The sequence below is a fragment of the Salvelinus sp. IW2-2015 genome, linkage group LG17 (genome assembly GCF_002910315.2).
Source record: "Salvelinus sp. IW2-2015 linkage group LG17, ASM291031v2, whole genome shotgun sequence".
Classification (NCBI taxonomy): Eukaryota; Metazoa; Chordata; class Actinopteri; order Salmoniformes; family Salmonidae; genus Salvelinus; species Salvelinus sp. IW2-2015.
Window position 1 is genome coordinate 30,385,846 of NC_036857.1, and position 13,832 is coordinate 30,399,677.

At 42.5% G+C, this 13,832-nt stretch overlaps 1 protein-coding gene across 1 annotated transcript in view; it reads right to left on the reverse strand.

Moving 5' to 3' along the window:
* Positions 1 to 3,994: 3,994 nt before the first annotated feature.
* Positions 3,995 to 13,832, reverse strand: part of LOC111977092 (sodium channel protein type 8 subunit alpha-like) — a 62,408-nt gene continuing 52,570 nt past the window's right edge. Inside the window, 5 exon segments of the mRNA XM_070448079.1 lie at positions 3,995 to 10,433; positions 10,855 to 11,125; positions 11,803 to 11,907; positions 12,210 to 12,401; positions 12,767 to 13,051. Coding sequence (XP_070304180.1) covers positions 9,283 to 10,433; positions 10,855 to 11,125; positions 11,803 to 11,907; positions 12,210 to 12,401; positions 12,767 to 13,051 — 2,004 coding nt within the window. The 3' untranslated portion in view covers positions 3,995 to 9,282.

The following is a 13,832-nucleotide window of genomic DNA, read 5'->3' on the forward strand; positions in this document are numbered from 1 at the left end:
TCACTGCTGATTTTGGCTTTCACCACCTGGGTGTATTGAAAAAGGCTAATTCCATATTGATTAAATTCAGTGTTAAATGTCTGTGTTAAATGGTTAATAGCTAGCACAATACACCTGTCATATATCATACACATGCTATTCCTGTGTGATACACAAATTGAAAGATCTTAACAAAGCTATACCAATAAACAATAATGGTTGATTATTATAGACGTAAATTGTTAACCAGAATAATGGCCCCCAATTCGTGTCATAAAGAGAGGAATCACATGCTAAGTACTGCAGCTACATGACCAAATACACCCCAGTGAGAGGGGAGGGGTGTGGAGAGAGAGAGATAAAGGGGCAGTGAGAAAGAGAGAGAATGGGAGAGAGAGTGAGTGGGAAAGTAAGAAACAGAGAAGGAGACAGGAGAGAGAGCGGTAGGTGTGGCTGTCTATGAAGTAGGTCGGACTGTAAGCCTGCCTGCTCACACTAAACACATGACCATTCCGGGGCTCAGCCTATGCCTACAAGCCAACTTCCCCTCACACCAACCCATGGGACAAGGGGACTTTGTTCTGTAGCTCTGGTCCTTCAGGAAGGCTCAGCGTTAGCAAGCTGCACTAATGCCCTGGACCAGCGCTAACTGTACTGTAGCTAGCTAGCAGAGCACTCGCTGAACACCTACCTACCAGCTCACACAGACACCCCATCACACCGCCTCCACAAAATAAAAACATTAAATAACATCACTGTACATGTCTGTACATGTCTGTCCTGAGACGAAAAGAGGTATAGGGCTGGCCGTTATAATGGTTATAAAGCTCTATGAATGTGATATGTGTTTTTGTTTGGCGTGTGTAGTGTGAGCAAGGTGGAGGCAGGGAGGCTAGTAGCTAGCACAGCATATCCCAGTGCCATGGTGATGTCCCAGTGCTCTGGTTGTTGTCTCCCAGCGCAGTCACTGGGCCATGTGTGTGTGTGTAAGTGGGGGGGGGGGGCATACTGGGAGTGGGCTGCTGAGTCAGCCTGCTCTGCTGCATTAATTTATCTGCACTGCAGTGCTCTACTCCACCACTCCCTCCCCCTCCCCTTCCCTCTCTCTCTCCACCTCACTGCACTCACACAGCCATCCCCGGCAGAGCGAGGGAGAGGCGAAGGAAGAGAAGAGACGGTCAATAGAAAAAAGGACTGGCTCCGACACGCATAATTGTCTAGATGAATGGATAAGATAGAGAAAAACATTTTCATATAGAAAAAACCCTGTGAGACCGAACGAGAGAGAGGAGGAGGAGCGGGGGAAGAAGAAGAGAGAGAAACACTGGGAGAGAGCTGAGCAGAGCAGGGGAGACCATGTGACTAGAAGAGAGAACCAGGCAGGGTTGAACATTTTGTGACAGTGAAAAAAAGGGAGAGGGAGGGAGGGGACAAGAAGACGGAGCAATGAGAAGGAGAGAAAGAGGGAGGCAAGGGACAGGGAGAAGGAGAAAGGAGAGGAAGGAAATGTGAATGTGTACAGTGCAATATACACATAAAGAGAGTCAGTACCATACACTGTCTGTGTGGACGTCAGCAATACAACTCTACTACATCAGATTCATACAACTCCATCTCCTCCTAAATGTATTTCCCCTCTTCCTGCTCTTATTTCAGGCGATGACAGAAATTCACACATATGCTGCATCCCAAATGGGAGCCATTTGGTCAATATTGCTGCACTATAAAGGGAATAGGGTGTCATTTGGGACACCTGATCAAAAGTAGTGAGCTATGAAGGGAATAGGGTGTCATTTGGGACACCTGATCAAAAGTAGTGAGCTATAAAGGGAATAGGGTGCCATTTGGGACGCAAACAGGGTCTMAAMGMTYGGGGGGGGGGGGGGGGTGATAGTGATACTGGACCATTGGGCTATCTACTCTCTGGTTCTTTACAATGAACCACAAAGAGAAGCAGCAGTGTTGCTATACAGATGAACTCACCAACATAATGGTCTTTGGTCTGTCTTATGGCTGTGGGGGGATGTCGTTAACATGGGGCTTTAAACAAATTCAATACAGGCCCTACATTTCAAAGGATGGCTTTCAACGGCCGGGAAGGACTGTTAGCTGCTATACCATACCACACTTGGCTCTATTTCCTGGAGTGTGTTGTGATGCACTAATGACATCCACAGTACTGTAGGAAACAAACAAAACGAGCTAATACACACAGAATGGTGAACGAGTGCAGGGCAAGGGATTCTCAGTGCTAGGCTAGTAACAACACATTGTAAATGATGAGTAAGGGTCAGTAAAAAAAAGAACTATAAAAGACTTTCATATTTGAATTTGCATCAAAAGTGTTGCCTGCTGTAACTAAAATGAGTGAAGAATCACAATATTGTATAAGTCTATACTGTAGATACAGTGCCTTTGGAAAGTATTCAGACCCCTTGACTTTTTCCAAATGTTATTCTAAAATGGATTAAATACGTTTAAAAAATGTACAGAAGTATTCAGACACTTTGCTATGAGACTCGAAATTGAGCTCAGGTACATCCTGTTTCCATTGATCATCCTTAAGATGTCTCTACAACTTGATTGGAGTCCACCTGTGGTAAATTCAGTTGATTGGACATGATTTGGAAAGGCACACACCTTTCTACATAAGGTCCCACAGTTGACAGTGCATGTCAGAGCAAAAACCAAGCCATGAGTTTGAAGGAATTGTCCGTAGAGCTCAGAGACAGGATTGTGTCGAGGCACAGATCTGGGGAAGGGTACAAAAAAATGTCTGCAGCATTGAAGGTCCCCAAAAACACAGTGCCCTCCATCATTCTTAAATGGAAGAACTTTGGAACCACCATGACTCTTCCTAGAGCTGGCAGCCTGGCCAAACTGAGCAATCGGGGGAGAAGGACCTTGGTCAGGGAGGTGACCAAGAACCCAATGGTCACTCTGACAGAGCTCTCGCATTCCTCTGTGGAGATGGGAGAACCTTCCAGTAGGACAACCATCTCTGCAGCACTCTGCCAATCAGGCCTTTATGGTAGAGTGGCCAGACGGAAGCAACTCCTCAGTAAAAGGCACATGACAGCCCACTTGGAGTTTGCCAAAAGGCACCTAAAGACTCTCAGACCATGAAAAACAAGATTCTCTGGTCTGATGAAACCAAAATTGAACTATTTTGACTGAATACCAAACGTCACATCTGGAGGAAACCTGGCACCATCCCTACGGTGAAGCATGGTGGTGGCAGCATCATGCTGTGGGGATGTTTTTCAGAGGCAGGGAGACTAGTCAGGATCGAGGCAAAGATGAATGGAGCAAACTACAGAGAGATCCTTGATGAAAACCTGCTCCAGAGTTCTCAGCACCTCAGACTGGGGCAAAGGTTCACCTTCCAACAGTACAACGACCCTAAGCACACAGCCAAGACAACGCAGGAGTGGCTTCGGGACAAGTCTCTGAATGTCCTGGAGTGGCCCAGCCAGAGCCCGGACTTGAACCCAATCAAACATCTCTGGAGAGACCTGAAAATAGCTGTGCAGCAACGCTCCCCATCCAACCTGACAGAGTTTGAGAGGATCTGCAGAGAAAAATGGGAGAAACTCCCCAAATACAGATGTGCCAAGCGTGTAGCGTCATACCCAAGAAGACTTGAAGCTGTAGTCACTGCCATAGATGCTTCAACAAAGTACTGAGTAAAGGGTCTGAATACTTATGTAAATGTTATATTTCAGTTTTTTATTTTTTATATAAATTATAAAAACCCTGTTTTTGCTGTCTCATTATTTGGTATTGTGTGTATATTGATGAGGGAAAAAAACTATTTAATCAATTTTGGTATATGGCTGTAACGTAACAAAATGTGGAATATTGAATACTTTCCGAAGACACTGCATGTGGAAATATTTTGAAATCTCAACCAATTGCTTTAATAAGTCACAATATTGTAGAAATCTTCTGTACTGTAGAATACTGATATTCTGAATCTTGATCTATAGTTAAAAATAACCCACAGACAATACAGTTTGTAACTGGAAGGCTGCTTTATTGGTAATAAAAAGGTTCGTGCTCAAATGAAGACAATCTTTCATAAGTTCTTACTAAGAGTCCAAGTGGTTGTGCATCACTACCATCTTACTGTATATATCCTGTTTTATATCACGGTGTTCAAATGATAAACAACAGTTTGAAAAGCACTTTTTAATTATTTTTCAGCAAAAAAAGAAAAAAGCCTGTAATAAATCCATGCCAAAAAAAAAGAAAGAAAAAAGAAAACAGAGTCCCGTAATTTAATTAATTCAATATTGATACAAAAATAAATTTCAGATGGAAAGAACAGAAATATAGAAGGCAAGCTGCTTTTTCACAAGCGATAGAAGTGGGTGACACACATAAGCACAAGAAACATAACATTTTGAGTTTGAGCTGTTTTGTTAGGTAACATCACATTGTTGAAGTCTATCTAAAAGAGAAGAGGTGGGGTGTTAGTTTGTTTTCTCGCTTGTAATAGTTGTTAGGATGATCTGATCCTCGGCAGTATAATTTCTGACTCCTCGCGTCGTATGGTACGGACAGACGGTGTCGTGCTGTAGCCTCGAGTCCCCGATATACGTTGTGCTCCATACGTTTCAACTCAACGACCACCCCACCCTCACCTGTTCCCTCCTTACACAGTTTTGAACATTTAAGTGTGGTATCATCATCTTCCCAAAAATCACAGAAAAAAGCAGAAAAAGGCACATGCCAATGAGTGGAGATAAACACTAGATTAGAAACAAACCATTCAAAGTAAAAGTGAGAGACGATTGAAGCACAAATGATCAGACATTGAAATGTTGAACTGTAACAGTACTGATGTTGTGTGGCTGTATTTATGTGTGGGTAGTTACTCCTAATAGGCTTTGTGGATGTAGGTGTGGATAGATACATTTACATTGACATGTAACGATAGATTGGCCTGCTAGACCTTATGTATAGATAGATAGGTACTAGAGCGTTGGACGTATCTATAGACAGATCGACTATGCCTTGGTTGGGATAGACATACTCCATCTTCACTGGAAGAGGCAGTCACATCCAACCTTGTTGGGACAAATGACTGATTAGTTAGGTTGGTGAGTGAATAGTTGTGTGTCAATTTGAATGTGTGTGTGTGTGTGTGTGTGTGTGTGTGTGTGTGTGTGTGTGTGTGTGTGTGTGTGTGTGTGTGTGTGTGTGTGTGTGTGTGTGTGTGTGTGTGTGTGTGTCTATTCTGTGTATGTGTTTGTGTTTGTTAAGTGAAGGTTAAAAAAGTTATGAAAAGTTTGCAGTAGAATGTGAGAAATGTGCTGGTAGCATAAACCTCTAATCATATCAGGCTACAATCCATGGCAGCAGCTCCAGTGACATTGTATGAGCTATTTCCCAACACATACAGTAGGGTGCTGGAAACCAACCAGTTTTAGACATCCACTGAACATGTTGCACATAAATCAAATGTGACAAACAAACAGTGTTCTTTTGTAATATGTATATACATATAGACATATATATGTATACATGTATATATATTTTTGTATTATATAATATCTATATTTCATTCAATTTCCGTCAACAAAGTGAAAAGTGTCTCAAAAAATCCAAAAGGTAACAAATGTGACAAAGGGCATAGCTGGAAGCCATTCTATACTGTTATTGTTTCATTTTACATTATTAGTGGTAACTTTTTAAAATTCCGTATTTACAAAAAACACAACAAAGCATGCCGATAAAATAAAAGAATATAATACATTATTTATAGTTTCTCTCAAAAAGTTCCTTCCTTTTCAGTGATTGTGCCACCATAGCCTCCACTGTACATATATTTCTTATTTTTGTTCATTTTTTTTCTCTCCAAGTAAGTTCAATGATCAATGCATCACTCATCTAAAACATCACATCCAAAATGAACACGGGTTAAAATTGGATGGCATTGTTTGCTCTTATGGTTGTATCGTCAGTGAACGATCAATCGGGAATGTATTTGGTTTTAAGTGTGCAGCAGCCAAACAGACGTTATCGTTATCTGGAGACATGTCTTCATATTGTAAACAGTCCTCTAGATAGTATTATAATAGACAGGACATGGGGATATCAGGTACGGGTACAGGCAGTGTTCAATCAACACACCACAATGGCTTTAATGGTGTGTCCGTAGATACCAGGTTGTTGTCCAACCAGGCATCCGTTTGTTTGTGTGTTTGTTTGTATAGAGGACCGACCATCACGCCTGTGTAAAAAAACTAACAGCAGACACCTTAAAGAGGAAGTGTTAATATTATGTCTCATCTTGTCTAACCTGCCTGTCACTCACAGAGATCTGACTCGTATCGTTGGTTCGGCCTACGCTGGCCTGGCCTGGCCTAGCGCTCGCTCGCTCATCTTGTTTCCTCTGAGTCGTAGTAGCTTCAAACTGCCTTTAAAAACGCCTCACGTGTTCTTAAAGGCACGATTCTACTGTGAATCATGAATCAACTTACCATGAGTTGATACGAGTTGATCATACAAGGCCTATCTGATAGAAGTCTAACAGACTCTTATTCTGAAGAGACAGAGACAATCTGTGAGAAACTACGGTTGGACGGTTCACGCCACTTTGAGCTTATCCCCAGGCAGATTTTTCATTTATCAAACATACAGCAGGTGACCAATAAAAGAATAGCCTGCTAGCATATGACATGATGATGCAAGCCTGGGTCCAACATCCATACACTACAAACAGTGTTGAAGCGGTCCCACAAAGCGCAATGATACACTGACAAACATGGGACTTTCAGCACTCACTCCTAAGAAGACAAAATCACTATTCTCCCTGCTGCTCTGGCTCGCCATCTTTACTTTCTCTGATCATTTTCATTCATGGCAGTCAGTCTAGAAACTGTGGAGGGTCCGGGAGAGGATCTGTCGAGTCTCTCCATTGGTCCATTGTTATACCATCCTCCAGCTCCCTAATTAAGCCTATCAAATCAGATCTGTTTTTATTCTCTACAAACCTTCCATGGCCGACCGTCTTTTAGTCCTACAGCACATCATGCCAGGAGTGACTGAGCATGTCTTGCTGCAGCTGCTCTATGTACCCTCTATCTGTCCTCTATGTTACTTCTACAGTATGCATCTATGCTGCTTTATAGATGGCTACGCCACATACATTCTCACTGCTCGAAAATTCAAACTTTCTTCTGAGAATGATTGCACTGCAAGAAGGACATCAGATTCAGAGAAGGACATCTATTTACTTCAGAGCTGGCAACTCAAAGTGTCTGGAAAAGGCCATTGATGTACCACTGGGTCACAGTGAACAATATTCTAAGGGAACTAACTGAGTGACAGAGGACAGAAGTGGATAAAACAGATATGAAAAGAAGAACGAATCTATGGAAGCATCGCTATATCTTTAGTACATTTCAAACAGCTGTTTCAAAATCTGTTACATCTCCCCTACAGATGACACTCTCTCTTCTCTGTCCACAGATAGACAAAGCATTGGAGGAGAATTAAACATTTCAACTGACACTTGAGCTCGCTACACACAAATCTGTAAAGGATATGGCTATACAGGATATGGCATCAAACATTGCCTGTTCGTACTGCCACAGCAACAACAACAAGAAGGAGTTGGTTGGAGACCACAGGTAAGGGGAGTAGCCGTAGTAACACAGCTAAGACTGGTAACCATAGTAACACAGGCAAGGGTGGTAACCGTTGGATGTAAAAAGGTAAATCAAGGTATGTTGCTAAGCCCCAGATTTGGTTTCTTTAGAATGGTCTGAAAAGTTTTTTTCTAAATCTGTGCATCCTCATTCTGAAGATATACTCTTGGTACAACTCAGCAGTAACTTTCCCTATCCCTCTCAGTACAAACAGAGCAGCAAAAAACCCTTCTAGTTTCTATTTTTCATAAATGTGCCTGAATAAAACTTTGCCTCTGAGTGCCTCACTACATCCCCTGTTAAAATCCCAACGGGCTTCATAAAAAGATTGGTCTGGCAGTTGAAAAGCAACATTATAATAAAGGGTAGGTCATACCACTTTATTCCTTCAATATTGTATATGTAGATGTATATATATATATATATATAAATCATTTCCCAGTTATAGTTCTCATATACATTTTTCCAGTGGACGGCCTCAAACGTATGGTCAAGCCATTGTAGTGGTCAGAGAATTAGTGTCTTGTGGACTATGATTACGTCATGCATGATTCCTGATCAAAACATGCCTTCATGCAAGTCATTTCTATGCATTGAACGAGCACAATAATTATTAGTTATCTGAGACTCGGTCGGTCAGAGCGAGTCCCCGCCCTTCTTCAGCCCAAGTCTAAACGCTGACTAATGCCCCCTACCCAGTGTGACAGTGTGAAAGCTCATGTAGAAAATGTATTTTCCATTATGTCGGTATAACAAAGAGAGAGAAGATGAAAAGAGGCAAATGTGACATGGGCTAAATGTTATTTGTTCTTTTTTTTGCTGCTCAAATAATGTAAAGACGCAAGTATATTCAGCACAAACAAACGAAAAGTAAAAACCCTTTGTCTACTGTTCTGGGTTTTTTCCTTTCTTTCTCTAATCTTTCATTCTTCGTATTTAAAACTTGCTTAGATGTTGATTATTGTATGTGTTTCCTTGATAAGAAGGACGGTACAGGAACTGGATGTTACAGAGGCCCAGTCAGACTGCGTGGTAGAACAGTTCTAGAGGGTTCTGTAGTGTTCCGTTCCGTTCCACTCCTGGGGTGCTCCCATAGTGGTGGACCTTTCGCTGCAGGGGCTCGTCCACACAGGGTGGTGGCAGTAAGAGACTATTTGCTCCAGTAAATCTCCCTCCATTTTGTTTGCAGGGGTTTCTGTCCCTTTTTTCCCGACGATACCCAACATATATGTAATATGTAGTATGTCAATGGTGGGCACACTTTTATTATTATTGAGTTATTATTGATAATTAATTATATTATCATGGTTCTTCCTCACATTATTTCCAAGATATAAAGAAGAAATTCATCATTAGGCAGTAAAATCCTTTTGTGATAATGATGGTGTCCTAACTAAATCCTTATCGTGGGCAACATGTACATCGCCATCGGTGGTTTTCTTCAACCGACCCTAAGTATCCAACGACGAATCTCGATCCTTCATTTTGTATTGAATTTAAGTCCGTAAACATGTTTTTTTATATCGTTTTCGTACATTTTTTTTTAACTTGCAAATGATCTTTTTATACAGTTGTCTGTTTGTTGGGCTCAGAGTCTGTTCTCGTTGTGTGTCTTAATTTGCTAATGACAGTCACTGAACCCTAACTAACACTTCGATTCCCGCTCATCTTTTTGGTTTCTGTCCTTCTCTTTCCTCTCTCCCTCGTTCTCCTCCTGTTTCTCCTTGTCAGGTTTGGTTACGCTGTCGTAGGAGGGAAGAGAGGCGGTGGAGGGTGTACTCTCTTTCTTCTCCTCGTTGTTGGTCCCACCATTCTCCAGCTTGGTCTTGGGCCTGCGCTTGCAGATGAAGCCCCGTTTAAGCAAGTGAGCGCGGTAGGCTTTCTGGATGCACCGTGCGGATACGTCCTCCTGGCGCCGGCGCAGTGTAGAAGTGATGGGCTCGTATGAGACCTTGGAGGGGTTAGCCGCCACAAAGCGCTCCTCCATCTGCGTGCGTAGCATGTCCAGCTCCCCACTGTCTCCCAGCACACGCTTGGTGAAGGCAAACAGGATGTCCAGGCAGTGGATGCGGTCGCCGCTGACCATGGGCATGTCCATGGCGATCAGCTCGATGGTGTTGGGTTTGGGAACGCGGAYAGGGTGCTCRAGGGTGTCMGCYAAGTCACCCAGTTTTMSGAAGGTGATGAACTGGGAAGCAGAGGGGTCGAATTTCTCCCAGATTTCATAGAAGGTCTCGAAGTCGTCTTCACTGAGCGGGTCGGCGCTCTCTTCTGTCGCTACACTGAAATTCTCTAAGATGATGGCGATGTACATATTGACTACGACAAGGAAGGAAATAATGATATACATGACAAAGAAAAATATGCCAACTGAGGGGTTGCCGCAGTTGCCTGTAGACGGTGCACCTGGGTTCTCCATGGTTGGGTCACAGTCAGGAGGGTAGTTGAGGATGGGGAGCAAGAGACCATCCCAGCCTGCAGACGTGGTGATCATGAATAAGCAGATCATGCTGTTCCCGAAGGTCTCAAAGTTATACATGTCGTCTATCCCGGCCCCGTGTTTGACGTAGCCGAAGTTGGACATTCCGAAGATGCTGAAAATGAACATGACCAGGAAGAGCAGGAGGCCGATGTTGAACAGGGCTGGAAGTGACATCATCAAGGCGAAGAGTAAAGTCCGTATGCCCTTGGCTCCTTTGATCAGACGCAGGATGCGGCCGATTCGAGCCAATCGGATAACCCTGAAAAGGGTTGGCGAAACGAAGTACTTCTCAATGATGTCAGCCAGGAACATGCCTGTGGAGGGAGAAGGTAGACAAGACAGAGCACACAGTCAGCAGAAATGACTCCCAGTGTCTACCTTCAAAATGTCTCTTCCCTTCTACGATTTTTGGAATTATAGTTACGTTTCCATCCAATTGGCTCCAGAATTTCATGCGAATATTCTACAATCCGCATAAAGAAAATCTGCCATTTTCCCACCAACGGATTGTTTCCACAAAACGGACTTGTTGCGGATAAAAATCAGTGCGTTTTGATGTAGTGCTCACAGAATGTACTTTTTCGCTGCGTCCTGGTCAATAAGTAGTGCACTACATAAGGAAGCGGGTGCCATTCTAGACACAGCCTCACACTTCTTACACAGCCTCACTCTACTTACACAGCCTCACTCTACTTACACAGCCTCACACTTCTTACACAGCCTGACTCTACTTACCCGCGATGGACAGGATGACCACGACCGTGTCGAACACGTTCCAGCCATTGGTGAAGTAGTAGTGGCGCAGGGCGAAGAGTTTCAGTACGAACTCGATGGTGAACGCCACGATGAAGATGAAGTTGACCCAATAGAGGATGTTCTCCGTCTCATCCGACTGGTCGTCTGTCTCCACCATCATGGTGACCATGTTGAGGCAGATCAACATCATAATGGAGATGTCGAACACTTGCTGGGTCACAAAGTCAAACACCAACCCTTGGATATAGTTCTGTAGAGACAAGGAGACAACAGCAAGACACACACACACACACACACACAGACAGAAACGTACGCATGCAGAGAACACACACACACAGACAACAACAACAACAACAACAACAACAACAACAACGACGACGACACACACACACACATTTTGTTAATCGCAGGGAAATCAATATGTTATCGATTGAAATCAATAGTTCAGTGTTAACATCAAATCAGAGTTTATTTGTCACATGCACAGGATACAGCAGGTGTAAACAGTACAGTGAAATGCTTCCTTGCAAGCTCTTCCTCAACAATGCAGTTATGTATAAGTCATATAAAATAAATACATACAAGAATAAAAAAGTACACATGAGAATAGTTCAAATAATGCAACAAAAAACAACAACACTGAAAACAACAGAAAACTGCAAAGTTGAGTAGGCGCTAGCAACAAGGCGACAGTCTCTGTTATCTTTCCATATCACTATTCAGTGTTCCGTCAACAACGAAATACTGACAATACTGATTTCATTCTTTTGTGGCAGTGTTTTACACCATAAAGACCGAGCCTTGTCCCATACTGTGTGTTGAGCTGGCTAAACAAATATGGAGTGATATTACTGCCAACAAACTGTTGGCACCAATATCACTCCATAAAAAAAGCCAGGCTAATAAAAGCAGAGAGCAACAGCCAACCTGTGGTCTGGGAATGGGTTTCTGGGGCTTCTTTGAACCCAGTTTCTTCATGGCGTTGTAGTACTTCTTCTGTTCCTCTGTCATGAAGATGTCCTGACCTCCAAAGTATAGGGACACACAAACATTTGGTTACAACCCAAACCTAACCAATAATACAACACTAGGCCATTAGCCAAACGTTGATAACAATACCATTAGCTGCTTTACACATTCAGAGCCGTATGCAAACAGTGTAAATAACTACATTAAACTGTGATACTTTCATATGACCAGGTATAATGCTTTATAACATGTTATAAGCATGTTTGAGCCATTATAATTTTATATTATGTATATAATATGCTATAGGATTTAGCAAAAAGAGGAGGATGAGGCGGAGGAAGAGGAAGAGAGAAAATAGGTCTTATCTTTTTCTTCTGTTGGTTGAAGTTGTCAATGATGACACCGATGAAGAGGTTGAGGGTGAAGAAGGATCCGAAGATGATGAAGATGACGAAGTAGATGTACATGTAGAGGTTGTCTTCATAGATGGGCTGGTCCTCCACCCTTCTGGAGTCTATGGCTGCGTACATGATGTCCATCCAGCCTTTGAATGTCGCCTTTGGAGGCAAAGAGATCCAATTAACTTAGAATATTCAAAGCACAAATAAAGTTACGTCTCGTTTCCATATGAAGAAAAATTAAAAATGTCGAACTCAAACCCAAATTTGATGTGTGTCCTGGAGGAGATCTTGTACATGGAAAGAAATGAGGACATGTGGAAAACAGTATAAAGAACCAACAAATGGACAAACGCATAAAGGAGAGGAATAGAGGGAGAGAGAAGAGCCTCAGAGCACTGTGCAAGAGGATGGAAGGAAGAGAGAAGAGTAGACACAACATGACAAAATAGGTTAAAAACAGTGAACTGACGTGTGTGTGGGGGGGTGAGAGAGAGAGAGAGGGGATGAAGTGACATTCTCACCACTTGAAGCAGAGCCAGGTATCCAGCGCCAACATTGTCAAAGTTGATCTTGACATTCTTCCACCTGACCTCAGTGAAGTTCTGATTAATAAGGGCCAGGCACTGTGTCTTGTTGTTGACCTCGGTGGCAAGAAAGTTATCCTCTGAGGTCTGGTTGAAACAGTAGTAGTACTTGCCCGCGAACAAGTTGACTCCCATGATACTGAAAATCAGCCAAAAGATGAGGCAAACCAGCAACACATTCATAATGGAGGGGATGGCTCCCACCAGGGCGTTGACTACCACCTAGACCCGACCCGACGGAGGAGACAGGAGGATAGAACAGTGTGAGAGACAAAACATACTCCATGATACCTATCAACCCCCATCAGAGCAGCAGCATACTGTTATGGCATCTTATAGCAGAAAGTGGTAGCAAAATTAAATTTGACATGTTTTATTATTGGAGTCATAGAACAAATTGTGTTTCAACGTTATTATGATATTTGTATAAAGTATAGTATAGTTTACAGTACGGTTAAGAATATAGTTAGAGTACAATTTAGAGTATGTTTGTGTATATTGTAGTATAGTACAGTATAGTATAATGTAATACAGCACAGTATACTACAGTATTATCATAGTATAGTGTAGTACAGTATCATATAGTATATTACAGTATAATATAGTATAGTTTAGTAAAATCATATATAGTATAACGGTGAAAGAGCAGTATCAGCTCTGTTCTAATTAGAACGAATAGTCTTTGATCTGACCGAGCACACCGCTAGGATTGCCTAAGGGGTCTGCGCACAAACGCCGCACTTTCCTTTAGAGTGAGCATATAACTGTCAAACAAATTGAACTACATGTGTTTTGCCACACCAGTATGCGGCCTCATCTCTTCCCAAACATTCACCACCCTCCCTCCCTCTGTCCCTTTTCATAAAACAGACTCTAAACACCCTCCACCCAGACTAACACTATAATTTCAACACAATGCAATGGAAAGCATTCTGATCCATAGGGTGCATCCTAAATAGCACCATATTCCCTATACTGTATAGCGCATTACTATATTACAAAA